General features: G+C 39.1%; 4 protein-coding genes across 5 annotated transcripts in view; 1 reads left to right on the forward strand and 3 right to left on the reverse strand.

Annotated features, from left to right (window-relative positions):
* Positions 1 to 13,009, forward strand: part of LOC136839497 (40-kDa huntingtin-associated protein-like) — a 97,311-nt gene extending 84,302 nt beyond the window's left edge. The window contains exon 9 of the mRNA XM_067105640.1: positions 12,918 to 13,009. The gene's annotated coding sequence lies outside the window, so the exon portion shown is untranslated. The remainder of the gene's footprint in view (positions 1 to 12,917) is intronic.
* On the reverse strand, positions 1,347 to 10,190 carry LOC136839492 (uncharacterized). Its single transcript, XM_067105627.1, has 7 exons — positions 9,521 to 10,190; positions 5,674 to 5,864; positions 5,123 to 5,310; positions 4,830 to 5,012; positions 3,153 to 4,530; positions 2,781 to 2,925; positions 1,347 to 2,423 (listed from the first exon to the last, which is right to left on the reverse strand). The coding sequence occupies exons 1-7, from the start codon at positions 9,532 to 9,534 to the stop codon at positions 2,258 to 2,260; spliced, it is 2,265 nt and encodes a 754-aa protein (XP_066961728.1). The 5' UTR covers positions 9,535 to 10,190; the 3' UTR covers positions 1,347 to 2,257.
* Positions 11,244 to 23,910, reverse strand: part of LOC136839495 (uncharacterized) — a 21,048-nt gene continuing 8,381 nt past the window's right edge. For both annotated transcript variants that reach the window (XM_067105632.1, XM_067105633.1), the window contains exons 8-22: positions 23,539 to 23,649; positions 22,615 to 22,731; positions 22,336 to 22,470; positions 21,818 to 22,044; positions 21,043 to 21,214; positions 20,278 to 20,445; positions 19,159 to 19,320; positions 18,848 to 18,997; positions 18,167 to 18,318; positions 17,915 to 18,012; positions 17,126 to 17,328; positions 16,636 to 16,772; positions 13,328 to 13,426; positions 12,587 to 12,682; positions 11,244 to 11,703 (exon numbers count right to left, since the gene is read on the reverse strand). In XM_067105632.1, coding sequence (XP_066961733.1) covers positions 13,399 to 13,426; positions 16,636 to 16,772; positions 17,126 to 17,328; positions 17,915 to 18,012; positions 18,167 to 18,318; positions 18,848 to 18,997; positions 19,159 to 19,320; positions 20,278 to 20,445; positions 21,043 to 21,214; positions 21,818 to 22,044; positions 22,336 to 22,470; positions 22,615 to 22,731; positions 23,539 to 23,649 — 1,860 coding nt within the window. In that variant the 3' untranslated portion in view covers positions 11,244 to 11,703; positions 12,587 to 12,682; positions 13,328 to 13,398. The remainder of the gene's footprint in view (positions 11,704 to 12,586; positions 12,683 to 13,327; positions 13,427 to 16,635; positions 16,773 to 17,125; positions 17,329 to 17,914; positions 18,013 to 18,166; positions 18,319 to 18,847; positions 18,998 to 19,158; positions 19,321 to 20,277; positions 20,446 to 21,042; positions 21,215 to 21,817; positions 22,045 to 22,335; positions 22,471 to 22,614; positions 22,732 to 23,538; positions 23,650 to 23,910) is intronic.
* LOC136839836 (26S proteasome non-ATPase regulatory subunit 10-like) lies at positions 11,426 to 12,695 on the reverse strand. Its single transcript, XM_067106166.1, has 2 exons — positions 12,587 to 12,695; positions 11,426 to 11,703 (listed from the first exon to the last, which is right to left on the reverse strand). The coding sequence occupies exons 1-2, from the start codon at positions 12,693 to 12,695 to the stop codon at positions 11,426 to 11,428; spliced, it is 387 nt and encodes a 128-aa protein (XP_066962267.1).

Here is a 23,910-nt window from a genome sequence, read left to right on the forward strand (position 1 = left end):
CTTTTGTCACTAAGTACTGCATATTGTTCTTCTGCCACTGAGGACTTCACATTGAAGCCCATGGATTTTTAATATACCTCTTTTTTCGTGTAATTGTCATTGTTTATTATTTTCAGTGACCTGTTCACTTGACAAAATGGCCATCGTTGTTGGTATTTTTCAGGTAAACTGATTATTTTGCACAAACGTCTCACTTTTAGTAATTTGTAAGTCCCTACTCATTTTTGCAAGCTTCTGCTTTGCAGTTAAAATCTAAACGTTCCTTAATTTTTTCTTTAATAAACATTGCTCTTAAAGAAGTGCCTTTGATTTATGAATAGGAATAGATTTAGAGTGAATTATGCACCGTAAATTATGATCCTCGATAAGCAATCTTTGAAAAATACTATAAAGGTGAAACTATAACAAAAGTTTTGGAATTTAATATCTCGTCGTCGTCTTCTGCTCTGCTTTAATCCCTACTCTGGGTTTATGTTTTCAATGAGCCTTGCAGCGGCTCTTCCCAACTCGTACCTTTCTTTGTTTAAATTCACCTTCTAGTCTGTAACACAAAAGTCAACTTTGGATTTGTGAAATTCCCACAACGATCCTCGAGATGAAAGAAAGTCATATAGTCGTCGAACAGGGCCGCCGTTGTTTCCACATTCTCGAAAATTATTGGCAGTAATAAGGCCGTGTGTGTGTGTCTTGGGACAAAGAATTTTTCCAATTACCTCAAGGTATGAGACCTTTAACAACATCCCGGGGGCTTTCATTGAGCCCTAATGCAAGGATTAAAAACAAAAATGTTTCTGGTGGCTAAGAAAAGAAGCGAATATTGATTGAATGGCGTGCCTCTTGCCAGCAAATCTCACTGCTGTTTTAACTCTAAAAATATCTTGGTTGCATTACCGATTATACGCGTCACTTTTTCAAAAATAAAACCCCTACATATACATGGTATGTATACCCATGTATATGACATGTACACCCATATAATCGCAGAGAGAGGGTGCGTGTATTGACTTAATTTGGAATAACAAAGGTCAGAGGTAGATGTTGAAGATTCTTGACAAGCAAAATGCGAAATGCTGTACAGTACCATTTCGCACAGCCTCCGGCGTCACATTTATCCAGAATTTGTCTATTATTACGATCAGTTAGGCTGGGATATGATACGGAGGGACGGGAGAAGGTATAGGTGAGTGTTTGGTGAAGGTCTACACTGCTTTGAAAGTGAATTATAGCGCTAAGGAAAGAGACTGGGGCAGACCCATGTGAGAGCTATGAGGTACCTCCTTACCAGCAGGTTATCCACACCTTAGATCAAGTGTGACAGTAATCGTTAAGGATAGAGAAAACAAAAAAACAACGACGATTATATTTACATTTAGATTTTGAATCATACTTGCCATAATGTACATTTGTGTACACCTCTATATATACATAAAACATAATTAACCGTATGCCAAAAATGACATATTCCATCGCTTTGAATGTTGCAAATACATTGGATCCCGGTTGTCTTTTGAATATGCTTTTATGGTTCCCAAACATTAAGGGCCTTTCATTCAAACAATTGCGGCACTCCATTAAGCCAGTACCCTTCTTCCTTTCTCTGTACGCACCCCTCGCTGAAGAATCTGGATTGTGATCGAAACAGCTGATTAGGCTTGTTTAGATATTTTTATATCTTTAAAGGAATAGTTAGTCCTCGTCTCTCTCTCTCTCTCTCTCTCTCTCTCTCTCTCTCTCTCTCTCTCTCTCTCTCTCTCTCTCTCTCTCTCTCTGAGAAGTTACTACCGCAAAACTGTACCGATTTTTTTTATAAGTATTTAAACATACGTGCAACACACACAGATTAAATCAACACGAATAGAAATATATGGGTATTACTAGATACCCCCTTCATTATGCTTCACTATTCGCCTATGTACTGGTGGATGCCCCTTCTACTATGTTCCATGAGGGCAAATGTATTGGAATATGCCCCTTTCGTCATGCTCGACTGACAGAAAGTGTATTGGAAGGTTCCCTGTTCATTTTGCTCTACTGATGGAAGTTCTATTGGAATATGCCCCATTCAGCATGCTCCACTGATGGTAAATGTACTTGCAGATAACCCTTTCAGCAATGCTCCACTGAAGACAAATATGCTCATAAAGATGCTTAGTATTTGGTGTAGAAATACCCTGGAAGATGGCCCTTCACCATGACTCATTGCTGACAAATATATTCTTTAAAAGACTGAGGATTTCACGAATGACAAATATATCCGTTAAAAGACCGAAGATTGTCTCCTCGCCATCTTGTTCGATAGTTTTAATTTGTTCCAGTGAGGGAAACTCATTTTGTGAGAGCACGTGGGCGTTGGAGGTGGAGTGGGAGAGGGAGTGTTTCCTGGGGAGCTGCCCCTCGACCAGCTTCGACTACACTGACGTACTCTGGAAAAGGAAATTAACTGAGCACAAGGGGTATCTGAGGTCATTTTAGGTCAAAGGCTAAAAAGCACAAGCGTGTCTTAGGCCCTTGTTGACACGAACAGTGAAAGATGCATTTCATAAAACGTATTGCTGAGAACAATTTATGAGAAGCCATTTCCTTGATCAGAGTTTGATGGAAAAAGCAAAGTATTAGGAAGGTAATTGATCTTGCCACATTTCTGCCTATTACCAGGAGGTTATTACAGTCCAGCAAAGTGGAAAAATCATGAAGACTGGTATTCCTCTCGATGGTTCTCATCTTATATCGCACTCTCAGGTGTCATAGTATGAGAATATTACACTAACACATATACTTACAATCTAACTCCAGTATCAACAGCAAGTTCATTGAGGTGTGTGACGAAAGCTTGTGGGAGAGTTGCAGCATTTGGAACAATGCGGCCATCGACCAGCACTCCAAGGTGTGCACGGCCTTCGTAAGATGTTACACAAACCGAGAGCACTGTAAATAAGTTGCAATAAATTTTTTATGTGTAATGTTACAGATTTATAAGCCGAAATTTTACAGCAAGATATATGCAATGGTTAAAATTTAGGTAAAATCTCTTATCCCTATGATCAAGGTTTTATATCTACAATTAAAGAAACTGTCAATGTATAAATCAAGATTTTGTATTGCATAGAAAATTCAGTACTTTTATATATAAGAACTTTCTGTAGTCTATTCACCTGACCCAGACTGGGGAGGTCTCCAGTAAAAGATGTTTAGAAGATCAAAACCCCAGATGCTTGTAGACTTCGAAGGTCCTGCAAGATTGGACATAGCAACTGGGTAACGCACAGACAAAGCACGAAACGCAGCTCCAAGTAGAGACTCTGGTAGAAAATAGACTACATTTCTGATGAGCCACACAGATGCTAGATAACGTTCTGGATACTTGCGGATTTTTTCCATGGACTTTCTAACAATTTCCAAAGCAGAAGAGGCATCTGAAGCGCCTGTGGGAAGTGCAAGAGTAACTAACCCTGGTGATTCTGTTTCTTCTCTGCTTTTGGCTCGATGTTGTGAATAGACTGGCACTGTGCAACACACTTCGTCTGGGACAGGTAGTCCAGTTACCCGTAGGTAATCTCTGACTGCTCCCGAACAAGCAGTCATCAGGATTTCACTTATTGTAGCTCCAGTGGCACCACGCACACCTTTTGCAGTGAGAAGTGGCACAGGGTCACTCCAGGCTAGTGCCATACCACCAGTGCGTCCTAAACCTCGGGAAGAAAGTGTTCTTTGCCGTCTCCCCACCCATCCCATCAGAGGTGTGACACCGTGTATGCTGAGGGCCTCTTCCAGTATCAGACGTGGTAAGGTTACAAATGCACGGGTCATCCAATAGATCTCAACGAATGCGTTTTTAACAATGTTGTATTCTTTGCTTGACAGCAGTTTTTTAATGTAGGATCGTAATGTTTTCACTAGCTCCCATATTGTCCATGGGAACTTTAGAATCCACAAGAATGCTCTCCATATCATATGCATTGAGCCAGATATGAAAGAAAAGCAGCGGTGTGAGATATATTCTGCATTACAGTATCTAATCAGTGCTGCTATAAAGGCATTTATATGGTCATGAACGTTTTTCCATATTATGGAGAGAAAAACGGCTACTGTGTAGGATTGGCGAAAGATATTCAAGTGAAATTCCTCACCAGGATTGGTCTTGTATGCTACCTGAATGGATTCTTCCAGAGCACTCCTTACTGGATTCACAATGGCAGCTTGACGTTCATGCCACCAGTTACTCAACATGTGTCTTGATGTGTTCGCTGTTGTTCGCCCAAATGTCTTGACAGCCTTGATAAATCGAAGTGTGGATGCTGGAGCAGAGAGCAGTGTGAGTCCTCGTGTAGCTGGGTTTTGCCAAGGGTCCGGATAAGCTGACACCAGCAGATTTGGGAGGTCCAGTTGCATTGCGAGCAGGTGGTGAGCTCGAGCCACAATCCACGTTTCTCCTTCGCCTTCAGTTCCCCCATCACTTATTGTCACAACATTGACACACCAAGGAGGAAGATCTTCTGGAAGTGGCTGACTTACCACTTCGCCCATGTATTCCTGAAAAAAACAAAAGGGTCAGGTGACATCTACCAGAAATCAGTAGATTGTACAGAATCATCTTTGGCAAATGCTGATGTACCACAGTTAAAAGCTAACAGCTACATAAGACTGGTTATTTATGGGATATAAATACCAAATTTTAGTAAGAAATGCCTGAATTAATTAACATACCATTCTCAAAAGTTAAGCCTTCCATTACTCAGAAGTCAAATACCACACTATCCTTGCAGCGACTGAACCCAAATAAGACAGCCATGCCAATCTAGGCCTCTTTACCACAGGAAATGGAAACTTACCTGAATGTTCCTCGTAGTAATAATCCTTCCTCGGTAGTGCATAGGCGCCATGAGAACGTGCTGTGTGATATCGAACTTGTCATGTCTGGCCCAGGCGTAATACCCACACACCCTCTCCACTCTGCGACGGAAATTCGGGTGGAGAATTTTACCATCACTCCCTTTCCGGTCCAGGATGTCTTCCTAAATAAATTTTAGAGCAAATGAGCATTTGTCAGAAAACTGAGGACATCAAGAGAATCGTCTACAGATCTGAGGATTGTCAACAAACTTCAGCTAGCATCCACGTGTACCTGTATCTTCTTCCTGAGATAGGTGATGCTGGGAGTACCAGACAAACAGAAGAGCAGCGTCTCGACGCAGCTGCGATTGTCCGGGCCTTCCTCCATGACCGCTCTGACTGTGACGCCAGTCAATTCCTCGATGCCATCAACCATCCTCAGTGCCCACCACCCCACGCACAAGCGCCAACATTTGATACCTGAAGGTGTTAAGGAGGTAGGAGACAGTCACAAGAAACGTCTTTTAACAGTCTTTGTAGAGCAGAATCTCGCCATCCTTTTCGTCAGGGTATCAAGATCCCTCTAGGTCAAAGGTTGCTACTTCCCTTGTTTATGTATAATGATATGCTTTTATTTTATGACTTAGACTAGAAAAGGAACAAAATGAAATAAATGCAAGTCTAAATACCTTCGTAGTTCACCTGAATTACAGAACAGGGGCCCAAATACCAGATTCGAAGACAGTCCAGTAGCCAGTATAACCTTCCACGAGCTGTGACCACAGATCAGTCAAACTTTAAAGGTACCAAAAATATACGAATAACGTTATCTACGTTCCTCACCTGTATATAAGAACAGAAGGCCCGGCAAGAAGCAGATGAACACCGCGAAAGCCGCTATCGTCGTGGCAAATTTGATCAAGGACAGTTTGGCTTCCAACACTCTCATCAGATGCGTCACGTGACCGCAAAGCCTCCCGGCCAGTTCGTACATTCGTCCGTCGCGACGGTGCGTCGAGGCCCGTCGATATTTCCTGGTTTGCAAGAGTAATATTCTTGGAATTGGTTCTGAATATTCTTAAGATTAATTTGAACTACAAACTAGAGAATGCAGTGAACTTGATAACTAACCCCTGTCTTAGATGCCTTCCCTTGCTGTCTGCGTTGTTATTTCCTGGTTTGAAAAGGTAATATTCTTGGAATTGGTCTGAATATTCTTGGAATTAGTTTGGATATTCTTAAGATTAATTTGAACTACAAGAAACTAGTCTTGCATGTCTTCCTTTGCTGTCTGGGTTTTATTGCGTCTTCACAGCCATTTAATTTTTTCTATTTCATTTTTCTCTTTATTATTTTTTTATATAATTTTTGTTTTTATTTTTATTTTGGAACGCTCTCGTTTTGTAAATTTCTAATACATATTTACATTCACCCCATTGTGGATTTCTTCACTATTTTAGTGACTCATGCTGTTTTGAAATAATAATAATAATAATAATAATAATAATAATAATAATAATGATAATAATAATAATAATAACGTTGCTAGTGCTTCCTTCCTTTCGACAGACCAAACAGCAGCAGCCTCTTCTTGTGATAATCGCAAAGGAAGGCAAAAGCTGTCGTGTCACCAAAATCAACACCAGGTGGCTCTGATGGCAATTCAGGTGTTGGGTTACGTGGTGCGGGCAAGGATTAGATTCTCTTCTACCCCTGGTAGCAGTGAGGTAAAATTTCGCACGGCGTTTGTTTGCGAAAGTAATTAACGTAAATGCATAATTACAGGCGTATGCTCCCGTAGGGGGTTAGTGCCGTCAGTGCACCTCACGGGTGCAATGTAGGCATTACATAAGGTTCTTTGCAGCGTCCCTTCGGCCCCTAGCTGCAACCCCTTTCCTTCCCTTTACTTTACCTCTGTTCATATTCTCTTTCTTCCATCTTGCCATCCACGCTCTCCTAACAATTGTCTCATGGTGCGACTGCGAGGTTTTCCTCCTGTTACACCTATCAAAGCTTTCTACTCTCAATAGCTCTTTCAGCGCTGAATGATCTCGTAGGTCCCAGCGCGTGGCCTTAGGCTTAAATTCTATATCCCTTCCTTCCTTCCTTCCACACTTATGTATTCCTGTATTTGTCTCCGCTTGTGTCAGTGCGTGCATGCGCTTGTTGATGAGCCCAGTTATATAGGACGTTATATTACGTTACACTGGCTCTTTTCTCGTTTCTATATTGTGGGAAACTTATCTGAGTTTTGCAACGCTCACAAAACTTTGGTCTACGCAAAAATTAAAATAATTTCTCCTTCGTAAAATCGTACCGAAAATTATTATTATTATTATTATTATTATTATTATTATTATTATTATTATTATTATTATTATTATTATTATTATTCAGAGGATAAACCCCTATTCATATGGAACAAGCCCACCACAGGGGACATTGACTTGAAATTCAGGTTCCAAAGAGTATTATTTGTCATAAACTAAATTAAACTCTGCGGAAATGAATGAATGATAGGTTCAGTATTACCTGGCATTGCCAGATTGAAAGCTAACTTTCGTATAATTCTTCATGTCTGGAATCATTCCGACCTGGGATAATTCCCGTTTCTTTCGTCAGCGTGTCGTACCTAAACACTACTTGTGGGGCCTCTTTTTACTTATTCATTCATTCATTTTGTTTACTAGAGAGAGAGAGAGAGAGAGAGAGAGAGAGAGAAAATTTTAATACTCAAACGACACTAACAAATCTGGAAAATCTTAGGAAACAAGTAGAAAGTACTTTCTTACAGTAAGCCAAAGGACGAGAGAGAGAAGAGAGATATTTTAACACCCAAACGACACTAACAAATGTGAAAAATCTTAGGAAACAAATATAAAGTATCTTCTTATATGTTTTTACAGTAAGCCAATGGAGAGAGAGAGAGAGAGAGAGAGAGAGAGAGAGAGAGAGAGAGAGAGAGAGAGAGAGAGTCAATGGTACTTGTTCGTCACGCACTGATATTTATTTTCGATTGTTTCTGCCTCCCAGAAGTGGTAACGTCCTCTTGTATCGAAAGACAATCTCCTGTTTGTTTGATTTATCAGTTCTTATCTCCAGTTCAGCTGAAACCAGCGATAACACCAATATGTAAATCCCCCGTGAAGAAAATCTAGCTGCTTTTAATAGTCGTTTCAGAAAATTGTTTATCTTGTCATGCCCTCAATTTTTTTTTTTTTTTATTCCTGTCTGTCAATTGCGGCAGCATGGTCTACCTTGCTTTCACCAGTCTGCGCTGTTTTTCGCCATCGTTGGAGGTCAACCTTTTCTCCACTTCCCAGTCTATCTCTTCATGAATTTGACTTGTCTATTACTCGTTCCATAATTCCCGTTATTACTTCATTCATGAAAATGTAAAATAACCATAGATGAATAAAAAATTATTACTTTTAACACACAATTGCACCAAACAAGTCACTCTCCTGCTAACGCATAATCGCTCTCCGCTCTCAAACTTCTTAAAGTCTCTAGAATTTCTCCCACCAGGCTGCCACATAGACCACGATTGCTAGTAGGTCTAACATATGTCAAGGATGTGAAATATTTTTCAATATTTTCCATCCGTGATTCTGTCTCACCGACAACATGGCAGTGAAATGGGAATCTTACTAATCCAGTGTGTGTATGCGCGTGTATGTGTGTGTTTGTGTTTTCGTTCCTTAACAATTTTGCTTTTTACAAAGTTGCAAGAGCGTTATTGTTTACATAGATCCGATGACAGCTGGTTACATAGATCCGATGCCAGCTGGTTATACACATGCGTCATTCATCACGTTTCGAGTATTTGAAACCCAATCCTTGATCCCCGTAGTGCCGTCAGTGCAGCTCATGACGTGTGCTGTAGGTATTACTTGAGGTTCTTTGCAGCGTCCCTCCGGCCCCTAGCTGCAACCCCTTTTACTCCTTTTACTGTATTTCCGTTCATATTCTCTTTTTTCCATCTTACTTTCCTCAACCCTCTCCTGACAATTGATGCATTGTGCAACTGCGAGGTTTTCCTCCTGTTACATCTTTCAGACCTTTTTATTCTTAATTTCAGTTACAGCGCTGAATGACCTCATAGGTCCCAGTACTTGGCCTTTGACCTAAGTTCCATATTCTGTTCTATCCAATCCTTGATGGAGTGTGAATATGGCGTCTTAAGTGGAAGGATTTATCAGTTTTGGGGGTCTTGAATGATTTCGGATTTTGGGACATTAGATAAACGTAGCCCAGCTGATAATCACCTACTCCCTTTTTTTATCAGGTTTCTCTAATCTTACAAGACCTAAGATTCAATCACCTCTTGGTCGCCTTGTTGTTGGTCAGTTAATGAGAAAAATAAAAACTGTCTTAAATTTTTTTATGAAATTTTACAATGCTTTCTTTAGTAGAATTATGCACCAGAATATGCCATTGGACATAGAAGCACAGTACACACACACACGCATACACACGCACGCACACAACACACACACACACACATATACAGTATATATATATATATATATATATATATATATATATATATATATATATATATATATATATATATATATATATATATATATGAGAGAGAGAGAGAGAGAGAGAGAGAGAGAGAGAGAGAGAGAGAGAGAGAGAGAGAGAGAGAGAGAGAGATTCCAATAACTGACTGCAGAATACTCACACTACTTGCAGCATGCTGGTGTTTTAGAAAGCCGTAAAAAAAAAGAAATAGTTATTCCAAATCCACGAAATTTGTATATTTCCTCTTCTTGCACCAATTGAGATCTGCCATTGCAAAGACAATCTTCGGATTTTTCCACAGTGGCGTCAGTGTGCTTTTATGATAACTAAAGCAACACAGAACTAGGCCTATAATATTTTTAAAAAGTTTATGATCTTGGTCGTAACTTGGAGCTGTTGTCGACGAAAGGCCACGGTGCAAGATGGATACCTGTTTCTTTTTGCTGTTATTTTATTAATCTTGCCTCGCACCAAACACGAATTCTAGTTTTTGGGTAGCCCGTAGGGAGATCCAATCCTACACTGAAAGAGAATTGGCAAGCAGCCCCTAATAACTTCCACGTCACTTAATTTCTGTCGTACCGCGCGCGTGAAGAAGGTCGTTTTGTTTACGTTCGAGAACGATGAAACGAAGACGCTCCTCTTCCTCTCCCTTCCTTTCTTTCTTTCTCTCCCTGAGACCCGAGTGATTCGTCAACCGCAAGCATCTAGACTCACGACCCTCTCCGCAAAAGATCAGGCAGGGACTTTGGGTGGGGTGGGGAGGGCGGTTGACAGACAAGACAAGAAAGCGCCGCCGCTACATCCGTGGTCACTGGTCGAACAACACTGTTGACTTGGCCGCAAAAGATAGATATTACGTCTTACCCTGGGGGTTTATCACCAACGTGAGAAGACTGACCATTAACCTGACCCATTAGATAACCGATTAATCTCTTGATAAGACGTCACGTTTCTCATTCACATTTTGTTGTGTGTGACAGGTGATTTTATGATCATTTATTTAAATTATATTCATCGAGGACCAGTTACCAATATTTTTTTTATTTATGTTTACGAGGAATGTGTTTGGAGTGAGAAATTTAATACCATAACTCCCTGTTCCTTCTTAGCAATAATGTAACATTATTTCGCCTCACAGACAAACGAGCAGGCTGTTACGTAACAATCTTTCTTGAAAGTTGAGAGAAAACTAAATGTCTTTAATTTTCTTTTTAGTAGTAAATTTAATAATCTCTTCAGACACGTGTCTTCATTTGCGTGCAAAGTTAAAGAAACGAAATATCTGCCAGTGGAATACGAGTCTCGTACAGGACTCGTATTCCTTTGGCAGTCACGTTTAATTTTTCTGGTTTTTTCTCTTGACTGTCAAGGTTCTGAAATCGCCTGACTTGATTTTTAACGCCATCTATTACCAAGAGAGTAAATTGATCCGGGACGTATCATTCTCCAGATAGGCCTATTTGTTTGCGAATAATTCAAGTCTTATTTTCACGACTAAAACTGAACGTTCTCTTTAGTTTTCGACGCAAATTTAATGCTCATTCTCGTATTACGATTTTGGTGACGAGATTTCATACGTTACTTATTTATGTGGGCATTTCTGTATGGAGAGAGAGAGAGAGAGAGAGAGAGAGAGAGAGAGAGAGAGAGAGAGAGAGACAGAGAGAGAGAGAGAGAGATTTGGGCAACAAATAAACAAACATGGCCTATCCCAAGTGGGTAAAAGCCTGTCTCCGTCTGTCTGTCTGCCTCAAACATTGAATCACAGATCAGTGAATATAGTAGTAGAAGAACTAAAATTATCATTAGAACTTCTTTTGAGTTATTGGTACGTCGTGAAAAATTTACTTGGAGGTGACAGACGAATAAAAACTAAGTCATTTGGTAAGGTTCGGTTTTTATTGTAGTCCAGCTATAATCTTGGTGGGAAAACTGGGTAAGTGGCCGTTGAACAAATCCTAAAATCTAAAAATGACTTTATTAATGCCACATTAACTATATTTAAGGTGGACAGGGTAGCTGAAACAGACTTATCAGTTTAAGTAATCGGATCCCGTAATCGCTACAGCTTGTAAACATCCAAGATGGCCACGATACTCTTGTGGTCTTTCTGCTTTGCGTAATCCAAAGCTCGGTGTCCACTGGCGTCGCAGTGCTGAGGGTCGAGTCCATTGGACAGCAGCCAGCGAATGGCGCTCTCTCTGCCGTATTCTGCCGCCAGATGCAGGGGCGTCTTCCCTTCCCCTGTGGCCTCGCCAAGGTCGCATTTCTCCCGCAGGAACTCCAGGATGTGGACTTGCCCTCCAGCCGCCGCGAAGTGAAGGACCTTCCAGCCTTTCGCTGGAAAAAAAAGAGGAAGGATCAACAAACATTCTGAAGGCTACATTGTACAGTTTTTTATTTATTACTTTAAATAGGCTACATTCAACAGTTTTTTATTTTATTGCTCTAAATAGGCTACATTTTACAGTTTTTTATTTGGTTATTTTAAGTAGAGTACATTCTACCGTTTTTTTTATTTGATTACATCAAATAGGCTACATTTTACAGTTTTTTTTATTACTTTAAATAGGCTACATTCTACAGTTTTTTTATTTTTTATTTTAAATAGGCTACATTCTACAGCTTTTGTATTTTGTTTGTTTAAATAGGCTACTTTGTACAGTTTTTTATTTGATTATTTTAAATAGGGTACATTCTGCAGTTTTTTATTTGATTACTTTAAGTAGGCTACATTCTACAGTTTTTTATTTGATTATTTTAAGTAAGGTACATTCTACCATTTTTTTCATTTGATTACATTAAGTAGGCTACATTCTACAATTTTTTTTATTTCAGTACTTTAAATAGGCTGCATTCTACAATTTTTTTATTACTTTAGATAGGATACATTCTACAGTTTTTTTTTATTACTTTAAATTCACCCAATTTAAAGACCGGAATAAATAAAGAAGAATCGTATAGGCCTACTACTGCGTATAGGACAATGTAAGCCCCACATAGGTCTAGGAGAACTGCGTGCAATTTGACACGGGAAAATTTTCATATTGACGTCTTACATATTTTTTTTTTTCGTTGCTCAGATCTTTTTTAAGGAATAATATCTGACTGTGTTCCGTATGTAGTCTGGTCTGAATCCAGGGCCTCTGGCTATTCAGAAAGTAGTCCAATGAGGCTTGTTTTGTTTTCTTGTTATTTCTACAAACACTAATTTTCTACTTACTCAGGACTTCAGCGTCGAGATCAGATCCATAAACGTGTAGGATATTCAGAAGGTCTAGGCGACCATTCCATGATGCTATGTGCAGTGCGGTCCTCCCTGAATGATGCATGGAATATATTTCAGCTTGATTAGATTACATACAAACACACACAGACACACACACATATATAAATCAAAACTTTGTTTAGATGGGTATACACAAAAACTAACGCATGTATATGCATACCATAACTGCCTATACAATGCATAACCCAATTGATTAAACAAGCATATTGATATTTTGCTTGATTGTTTTAACAGGTAAACTAATGAGCAATTATTTATTTTTCAGATTATGAAGCAAAACCGAGAAATTTAGCGAGATTTAGCCAAGACCTAGGGGCTGACAAGGGCTACGGAAGAGGAGCATCTTAAGAATAATTTTACAGGTAATGTACAATAATAAACATAAGATTGAAACTGTTATTGATATTTTTTATATTCGATTTTGCTTTCTATGCCAAACAAATTTTCACGGGAGTTTAGTTTAAAGCCAACTAATTAGTGATGAGAATATAAAATTTGCTGAATTTTTTCTAGAGTATTACACCCACCCTCCTCGCCAAACCTAAACTGTTCTTGATAATCTCTATTCGATTTGTTTCCATGTCAGATAACTTTCCAAGAGAGATTTAGTTTAAAACCAACAAATTAATGATGAAAATTACATATACTGAATCATTTCGAGAGTAATACACCCACCTTCCGCGTCACGTTGGTCCACATTAGCCCCGCCGTCTAGAAGTGCGCACAGAACCTCACAGTGGCCGTTTTCAGTCGCCAGATGAATTGCCGATCGGCCTAAGGTAGAGAAAATAACATTAGATTGCTTTTTTGGTCATAAGAAACAGTATGAAAAATAGCAATGGATTACAGAGTCGTCCACGATTATTGACCTTACAGAAAGTTATAAGAAACAATATGAAAGTAGCATTTAAGTTCTGCGATAGATTACAGAGTCGTTCAGGGCTACTGATGGTAAAGAAAGTGATAAGAAACAGTATAAAAGTAGCATTTATGTGTTGTTATGAATGGATTACAGGGTCGTTCAGGAGTATTGACGTTACAGCCGATTACAAGAAACAGTATGAAAGTAGCATTTCAATTTTGTTGTGGATCGATCACAGAGTCGTCCATGATTGTTGACATTACAGAGGGTTGTAAGAAACAGTATAAAATTAGCATTTAAGTTTTGTTGTGGATGGATTGCAGAGTTGTCCGTGATTACTGACGTTAAGAAACAGCATGAAATTAGCATTTAAGTTTTGTTGTGGATGGATTACGGGGTCGTTCAGTAACATTGGCTTTGCAAATATATTTAAATAAGCATTTTGGAAGTTGGGAAACCGTGTGGGTTATATATATAGAAAAAAATTGGTACCTGAATTAGATCAGGGTAAAAGAGACCATAGTGAATGAATAGAAAGTTGAAAGTATCATGATGTAACGCAACTATATGGGTAAGGAACGCTGTTTTGTCACTGTTGGTTTATCATGGGCAGAGGTCCACACCTCTCACACCTCAACACACCTACGAACTATAGCCGAGTCTACCTAGCGTTGCAGCTAAGCTCCGCCAACTGCACGCCAGTGATTGGCTAGCTCTCGAAGGGGACTTGACGTCACACTGGTTAATATTCCAAATGATTACCATTACGGATTTGACTCCGTTCGGTCATGTTGCGCTTTGTGCATGAATCATGACACCGCAGATATGGGTTCCTGGAGTAGTGAAATATGCGATTGATATCTCCAATAAAAGATATATTAAGTTATATCATTATGAAGATCTTGGATCCTTTTGTCCGTGAATATTTTTTTTTATCATGCGCAGCCAAAATACACAACAATCTTGCTTTTTTTTTCATTTAAACTGGTGTTTGCCTTAATAAGCGATCCCACATAGACCACATTAATTGAAATAAAGCATAAACTTATGCAGCCATGTCAAATGTTAATATCATTGAAAGATTAGGCCTACACGTCAATTTCTTATATTTTGAGTCAATGACAGGGCATAGGCCTACATGTCAATTTCTTAAATTCTGAGGCAATGACAGGGCATGGGCGTACACGTCAATTTCTTATATTTTGAGGCAATGACAGGGCATAGACCTACAAGTCAGTTTCTTATATTTTGAGGCAATGACAGGGCATAGGCCTACACATCAAATTCTTATATTTTGAAACAATGACTGGGTTTGGGCCCACACGTCAATTTCTTATCGCAAATAGTTTTCTACCCATATCTGTTGGAAATAGAGTAGCTTTTAATTAATATAGTAGTTTCAACTCCACGATATATAATGTATATGCGTAAAGTGGAATGTACACGTATAAGTAAGTACACATACATGCATGGATGGCCATAGTAACTGTAACGCCACTTATACCACAGAGAACAAAAGTAAACCTTGTGGGCACGTAGCCGATGACACACACAAATCAATCATAGGACTGTCTCAGCCGTACATACTATCAAACTGCTCTCAATGAACTATATTGAAAATATATTTACAAAAGGGATAATAAATTGTATTACTGTGATGAGTAATTGTGAGGGTGCTGTAGCATTTCTATGAAAATGAAGGATATGGTAGGAAGGCATCATAAGATACTTAACGAAATAAGAAAAGAATACATGATAGCTGAAAAAGTTATGTATGAGATGATCCAAACCAGTCTGCGAGTAGTCCATTATTCACTTAATTTTGCGGACATTCTTGTAGATTACCCTTGTTGGACAAAAGGATACATAAGTCAGTAAATTTTCTCTCTCTCTCTCTCTCTCTCTCTCTCTCTCTCTCTCTCTCTCTCTCTCTCTCTCTCTTTCTGCGTGTGTGTGTTGTTAGGAGAATACTCTAGCGTAGACTATATTCATAAAGATCTCGATTACTTTTAATTAAAACAAAGACTAAATTTCAATTAACAAGAGTAGGCAGATAATTCTTTACACCAGTATTTTATGAATACGTCTATGTTTATTCTGCAATGTTAGGTTACCATATGAAAATTTTTCGAAGACACTACAAGCACCATAACAGCAGCAACAAAAACAAGAATAACCACAACAAGAACCACAATAAAACGGCTGAATATAAGATAGGCCTACAGTATAATCCAAACGTCATAAAGACAGGACATTATAGGTCTATGTCATTTTTTGATCCTCTTATTCCGAAAGGAGGTAATGTCCGTAAGAAAATTCTCAGCAAATTATATCCAATATGACTCATATAGCCTATTATACTGTAACTTTAAGTTAAACATAGGCATATTCTGGCTTTGTAGAGTGCAGTCACTGCTTGTCATCCCTCAGACTGCGTAAACGATTGCAATGAAATCGATTTTATGACTATTAAAATGTAGTAACATTTCCTAAAATCAATATGAAATACCATTCTGCATAGCTCTGAGAAAATCTTTGAGTTAAATTTAGAATGGTGAACACGCTTGACCATATCAGACGGTAATTATCGTTGTCCAGTGATTCAAATGCACCGATTCGAACGCAGACATTCTTAATGTCACCTCCGTATTCAGGTGAACCTCATTTACGAAACACAACATTGCAGCATCGCAGAACACTTATGATTTCATTCATATTTTCCTGTTTTTTTTACCATTTTTAGGGGGATGTGTATTATGATTTTATTTCAGGGGATACTATAACGTTTCTTTTTGATAATCAGCAGAACATATTTTAGTTCGGTAAAACAACCATTGCAAAATAAATGAAGATGAAAAGAACCACAGATTAACCAACTTTTCGAAACCATTGCCAACCAATCAGCTTCAAGGAATGGTCGTGACGTAATCAGTGGGCGGGGCTTAGCTGTAAAGCACGGTGGACATTGCTCTAGTACTACAGAGTGCTGCACACACGGTGCATTATAAACATCGCTTCTATTCCTTATCTAGACCCTCACTGCTCTTTCCCTGTGTCAATCCTTCTGTCATCAGTCTTACTACCTCAGTCAAAATCCTACCCAGGTACTTCGGTCACTGACCTAAGTGGCCTATCATCGAGCTCCTGGTGTCCAGATCGACGCCCGCCTTGATCAGCTCCTCCACGGCCTCCCGAATGCCCGTCGGAAGATGCGATGTGCAGTTTCATCACGAGGTCGCGGTTCCGAATCCCGATGGCCTGCGGGTGGATGTTTCCGTCACTATATATATATATATATATATATATATATATATATATATATATATATATATATATATATATATATATACATATATAATGTATGTATGATTGTATACATATAATATATATAGATATGTATATATATATACATTATACATACATATATACGTAATGTGATTCTTTAGAAAATAATCATGTAAAATATACCGAGTGAATGTTTTTATTTATGCGGTCGTAAAATATAGGTAATGGATAAACAAAGGCGCCTTTTAAAATAGATAAAAGCAGTAAATTTCTCGTTACCGCACTCTTAAATTATCAGAGACCTCTCGAGCGTCCCTCGACCTTACCAGGTAATCATCGCAAGTATGTTTGACTTGCATGGCGAGCAGTAAGGTCGAGAATGTAAACGGAGGACTCGCGCTCGACGACGACGCTATGGCCTTCCTGAAGAGGGCTGGTGGCTTCTTGGGGGACCTCGTGACTGAGTCAATCAGCCTCTGCAAGAAAATCAAACCTCCTTCCTCGACGATCATTGGGCAGTACCTGTCCCCTGTCACAGTTTTTGTTTATATATAAAAGCAAGTAAAAAAATGCGGCGCAATCGAGTTTTCTGCGCAGCGTATAATGCTGTATGAAACTCTGAGCCACGGCCCATGAAACTCTCAGCCACGGCCCATTAAACTTTCAGCCACGGCCCGGTGGTGGCCTGTGTTGTTGGAACCTATTACATTTAAAATCTGATTATACAGTTAAAATAATATTACATTTAAAATCTGATTAAAATGCTAAAATATTATTACATGTAAAATCTTATTAAACAGCTAAAATACTATTATATTTAAAATCTGACTAAACATTTAAAATAATATTACATTTATATGTGAGTAAAATGTTGAAATAACATTGCATATAAAATCTGATTAAACAGTTAAAATTTTAAAGTAGAAGCAATTCAGTATTTCCTAATAGAAAAACGTACCTTTAGCATAACTGTTAATCCTGAAATTTGCCTTTTTAACTTTAATGGCATTCAAATGATAAGTCAGTATCAAGTAACCCTCAGTATCTGAAGAACATGCAATTGAATCTTTTGTTTATTACATTTTAAAAAATGAGGACAGTCCTAAGGAACTTACGATGCACTCGAGTGAGTTTCGCCATCGTCCAGATAGCCCAGTGTTGGCAGACGGGCGTGTGAGACGCAGACAGAAGCAGCCAGAAAGGTTTTAGGGTCCTGAAATGCGTTCTGTATTAGTAAAATTCAGATTAAAATGACATGCCGTTTATCTACTCATTTTCAAGATAAATTTAAGGAGAATTCCACTGCAGAAACACGACGATTACAAGCTAGCATTGCAACGAGATATATTTTTTTTTACTGAACATACTTGAACACGCTTTTTGGCTCTGCATCTAAATCCCAGGTACTTATGGCCTCTTCGATTTTCTGGATGACGGTGGCCCTAGGGAAATCGAGAACCCAGGCGTCCTCCCCATCTGAAAGGATGTGGACGAGGATCTTCGCAGCTTCCCAGCTCATCTGGAGATGATGCAGAACTGACGTGAATATCGTTCAGTGATTACAGTACAGACAAACGTACAGTGATGCATTGCAGGTGTACTAAGGACATTCGTATATAGTTATATATTCTGTCTGTTCTGGGGTACATTCATGAAGAAATTGACTATATGCACTCATATTCAGTGCAAAATCTTATGCTCCCAAAAACCAGATAAGGTTACAGAAGTTAAAATGGAGAATGGAAACGCTGTAGGCTATATCTTCTTTACAGAACCAGCCTAGAATTTGTTGACTCAATGCGCCAGTGATGTACAAGCAACTGAAATTATGTATTATTATTACGCCAAGTTTTCTAAAAGCAAAAACGATTGTTAGACAAGCAGTAGCAAAGAATTAGGATGGAAAATATAAATTGAAAGAGACAGAAACCCAACATTACAGAAAAATATTAGCTAGAAAAAAAATAAAACGGATCCCAGCTCAACATTGGTGTCTGTAAAACTGGTTAGTTATGGTAAGAGCAACGAAGGCACTTAAAACTACTTACCTCATTCCGCAGTGACTTCAAATTAAGGTATTTCATTAACATGTATAACAATTCTGGTTTCTGCAAGTGCCCTCGCAAGTGTTTCACCTCAGAAATGTTGCATAACGTAAACCACAATCTTCTCTCTTGCTGTTCGGGATCTGCGTATGCCTGTGTTGAGAAAGGAAGAAAATATTGTTGGAATCATGGTTTCGCGTTATTACCAGTATATCACAAGCCTTTTTAAAGTTAAAAACAAAGGTTAACCTGTCTCTTAAACATTTCCAAGGTACTTTACCAACGACTTATGTACGGAAATTAGACGTGCGTACCGAGAAGCACTCATGAATGAGAGACAAACCGCTGAGTGCAACAAAACGCTCGCAGTTGATGGGCGTGTCGTCTGTCAGCTGACATACGATGGCCCAACAAAATTTGTACATTTCCTCGTAATATTTAAGACCCCTCCAGTTCCTGATGACCGAGAACACTACCTGGCGAAAGAAAGAAAGAAAAAATTTCCTAATATTATTGGTTTACGGATTTATGTGAAGGCTGACATACTGCATGAGGGTACTGTTGAAAATACGTGGAATATTTCGAGTCCAGTTTTTCCAAAAGCTTCAGGAAGGCTACGTTAATCATTTCAAATGATAAGCAGATGTACATTTATCCTGTTGCTGTGATATTGCTCTCATAGGGGTGAATTTACTTCGAAAATTTAAATATGTACATGCACATATGTATATAAACTTTTTATTCCCAAGAAATGAAGCTGGGTAAAAAGGCAGTTGAAATCATTCGGTATGATTTTTATGTCTTTATCACATTACTGTATATTGACATTCTGTTGTGAACTGGTCCACTGATATCAACACATTCTGGTCATATACTCTTTAAATATATATTCACGCCTGTTACTTTACGTCTCGCGGACAAAAAAAAATGACTATTGTGTATGAAGCATACGCCCTTGGAAAAGAAAAAAAAAAAAAAATAAGCTTTCTCCATGTTTCCATTTACGGTACCCAATCAGCTCTATTTTTTTTTTTTTTCCACATAGGACAAAATTAAAGACGCATTGTAGCACTCACGCATGCGGTGCACTGTAGGCATTACTCAAGGTTCTTTGCAGCGTCCCTTCGGCCCCTAGCTGCAACTCCTTTCATTCCTTTTACTGTAACTCCCTTCATATTATCTTCCTTCCTTCTGAGTTCCCACCCTCTCCTAACAACTGTTTCAGTGCAAGGGCGAGGTTTTCTCCTGTTATACCTTTTAAAACTTTTTTACTCCCAGTATCCCTTTAAGCGCTGAATGACCTCATAGATCCCATCGCTTGGTGTTAGTCCTAAATTTTACATTCCAATTCCAATACACAGGATCAGTCAGGTTAGTGCAAAGGCAAAACAAGAAGAAGAAGAAGAAGAAGAAATACGCAGAGACTAACTCACCTCCATCGCTCCAAACTGCGCCGTAACAACCCGGTACTCTTCCCCGACTCTGGAGGTCAAAATGTGCACGAGATGGAGAGCGTAGAGACACGACCACGGGTCCCTCCTGTCGTTGTTCTCGAGTATCAGCTTCAGGAGTTGGGGCACGAGCTCTCGAGTTCTCAGAAGCTGAAAAAGAAATGATATGGAAAGGAACGTAAAATTTAGGCTTATGGCCAAGCGCTGGGACCTATGTTGAGGTTCTTAAGCTCCGGAAGGGAAATTAAGGGTAAAAAGGTTTGAAAGGCTTTGCAGGAGGAAAACCTCGCAGTTGCACCATGAAACAATTGTTAGGAGAGGGTGGAAAGTGAGATGGAAGGAGGAGAATATGAATGGAGGTAGAGTCAAAGAAATGAAAGGGGTTGCAGCTAGGGGCCGCAGGGATACTGCAAAGAACCTTAAGTAATGCCTACAGTGTACCGCGTGAGGTGCACTGACGGCACTACCTTCCTACGGGCTCAGAAAGAAAGATTTAGATGTTTCACCTTCGTAAATGTCAAAATGTAAACACAAACTGATGAAACAAAAGCTGGATTGGATATGGGGGATAACTGCCATTTTCTAAATATATCCATGCAGTGAAAATATATCTGTCATACCATATCTTAATTACTTAAACGAATAAAGATAATTCGCCAAATTCAGACGTCAAGGAATAATTATGAGTACGTCAAACTTCAAGAGACAAACTTGAAAACGAAACAGTAATGCTGTTGTGCTAATTACCAAATCTATGGGTTTTGCAAACTGGCAGAGAGTCTGGCAACTGGATGCCCTGAGATCCCTGTCCTGTGGATAATTCTGCAGTGCCCTAACCAGAACGTCGACGATTTTCCCCCTGACGGTTGCAGTTAGGACTGTCTTGTCCGTCTGCATCGTGATGTAGGACAAAGACAGGCTTCAGGAAGAGAAAGCATTTTGGGGTGAGTCAGTAAATGTGGATTGGTTGCTTCTTATAATACTAGTTACATCCACGAGAATTTTAAATGTTCCAAACACTAGCCAAGTCGTTTACTCGACCAGATTGGTGGCCTATAATATTAAAACTTAATCATAGCTTTATTAAAATCGCATATCTCCCGCCGAATCTTGATTAAAATCATATATCTCCCGCCAAATCTCGATTAGAATCACATCTCTCCCGCTGACTCTTGATTAAAATCGCATATCTCCCGCCAAATCTTGATTAAAACCACATCTGGCGCCAAATCTTAATTAAAATCGCATATCTCCCTCCAAATCTTGATTAAAATCACATATCTCGTGCCAAATCTTAATTAAAATTACAAATCTCCCGCCAGATCTTGATTAAAATCACATATCCCCGCCAAATATTAAGTAACATATGCCCACTAAATCTTGATTAAAATCACATATCTCGCGCCAAATCATCGATTAAAGAATAGTAGTAGTAGTAATAGCCGTGATGTGCCTTTGAAACGGTTCCCTTGCTCATTCTATTTCTCCCTTCGTTTATCACATCTTATGAAGAACCACTCACCATCCCTTCATCTGGATGATACTGCTGCTCCTGTGCGTCTCCATGGCAACGATGATGTCTTCTAGACCCCTCTTCTGGTCAGGGTTTCTCCCCGATTCGAAATCGACGCAGAACTTGTTGAGGACTTCCATGCTGGTCTCTATCGACGGGCCTCTGCTCTTTGGCCTGGGCGGGATGGGCGGCGCCCTCTTGTTCTTTCTAGGCAGAGGTCTCGGTGGCGTCTGTGGCTAAGGATGAAAAGGTGCATAATTTTTGTCAAGAGGCGTTCTTGATAAAACTAATCTGTTTTGTCATCGTCCGAAGAAAAGTTAGTTCTTATTCTGCTTAAACATTGTCTAAAATTTCTTATTCACGTTGATAAATTTTAAATTTTTTATACCAAAACTCAAAGTGACTAAAAAGCCTATTTGTTAGAACAGAAAGGAAAATTATTCTCAATAATAAACACACAAATACATTGACTGACTTAAGCAAATAGGCCACTACAAGCTTGCTCTCTCTCTCCCTCTCCTCCCTACCGTTTGTTCCTCAATGCTTCTCCTGAGGTTAGAGATGGTTCTCTGTGCTCCCGAGTTTTCCTTCAAGAGGTTTTGATGATATTCCTCCTCCTGCAGCGTCGTCAGGTTTGCTGTTGGTTCTGCTTCTTGTATATCCTGTAAACGACGAGCCACCACAATTAAGAGAAACTGAGACTGTCAGATTATAAGTAAAATTCAGCCTACCGAAAAGTGTAGCTTCTTCTGCTTGGATACATCATATGTAACATTTGCGTTTATTGTTAGGCCTAATTAACTTACCTTAAAAATAGTTAGCCTAAGGACCTCTGGGGCATCCGGCCTGTGGTGAGGATCGTGTTCTAGTAACTGCTGGACGAAACTCTTGAAGTCTTCGCTGAAGCTTTCAGGCAGAATGACCTGCACATAGGAGAGGAGAATGAAGAATAATCCTAGAGTTTTTTTATCGTATTCTTCTCTTCTGCACTTTGTAATTGTAGTTATACGCTTTCCCATTCCCACAAACTCCAGACTAGGGAAAAATGAAGTAACTAAGCTTATGGAGATATGGAATAACTGTTGATACTTTGCCTGGGATTGCTTGACAAAAATAGGTTTCGTTTGACATACATACGTCATCTGATTTTTTGAAAAATATTTCGTTAATTAATAAATTATTTTCTTGATCTATTCTTAAATTCATTTTGAGTTTTCGTGCTATTGCTTTCGTGCAGTTTGATTTTCGTATGTACAAAGAAAATCATTCAAGCGACTTGAAAGAGTTGAGAGAATGTTTACAAGTACAATGAACACTGCCGTTACTTTCCAATGTCTATCATTATGGTCAGTTTTGTATCATTGCCGCTACTTTAAACTGAATAATATCTCATATATTTATGAGAAAGAAAATTGACAGCAATATTAAGTGAACAGGATCGAGAAGAGAGTGAAGCAAAGAAAAATAGCAAACGGTTAGACAGACTGATGGGCAGGTCATATTAGAAGTAGCCTGCGCTCCTGTATGTCGTCATACTGAGTAAGGTTAAAAAGCATTTCAAGTAAAATAGAAGAATCTTAATTTCTGAATGTTATGACAGTGTGGAATTGATAAGTGGAGTTCACTGACATTCTTTGAATGTCTCAGCTAACATTTGAACTTGTCAGATGAATTTGTGGGTCCTTGGAACCAGATAAGAAGCCAATAGTAAGCAAATCAGTTTAACCTACCCTCACGTATGGGTAATTGGTCTTCAGCACAGCCAATTCGTAAACGGTACAGCCCAGAGAGAACATGTCCGCTTTCGTTGTGAAACCCCCACCGTTCATGACTTCAATGGCCTGGAAAATGAATTAGGAATTATTATTGAATAACCTTCGTTGTCTCTGTGCCAGGACGAGGTCTGATCTCCGCTGAAATAGCCTTTTCAACGGCAGTTGTTAATAGGAGGTTGTTCGGTCTATTGCTGTGATTTTGGTTTCAGTTTTGTATTATATATCGAAGGAACAGATATCGCTGCATTTTTTGACGTTCCAGTAAGGAATTGTTTTTACTTTGGATGAAGAATAATCATGAGATGTCCACTGTAGAAGCAGATCTTG

This window comes from Macrobrachium rosenbergii, chromosome 6 (genome assembly GCF_040412425.1).
Source record: "Macrobrachium rosenbergii isolate ZJJX-2024 chromosome 6, ASM4041242v1, whole genome shotgun sequence".
In the NCBI taxonomy this organism is placed as follows: domain Eukaryota; kingdom Metazoa; phylum Arthropoda; class Malacostraca; order Decapoda; family Palaemonidae; genus Macrobrachium; species Macrobrachium rosenbergii.

Coding starts and splice junctions, on each gene's coding strand:
- LOC136839492 (XM_067105627.1), bottom strand. Junction 2,926..3,152: donor ACCTCCCCAGTCTGGGTCAG/GTGAATAGACTA, acceptor ACTTATTTACAG/TGCTCTCGGTTTGTGTAACA. Junction 2,424..2,780: donor GTTGATACTGGAGTTAGATT/GTAAGTATATGT, acceptor TTCCTTTTCCAG/AGTACGTCAGTGTAGTCGAA.
- LOC136839836 (XM_067106166.1), bottom strand. CDS start 12,695: ATGCATCATTCAGGGAGGACCGCACTGCACATAGCATCATGGAATGGT. Junction 11,704..12,586: donor TCTCGACGCTGAAGTCCTGA/GTAAGTAGAAAA, acceptor TTTTTTTTCCAG/CGAAAGGCTGGAAGGTCCTT.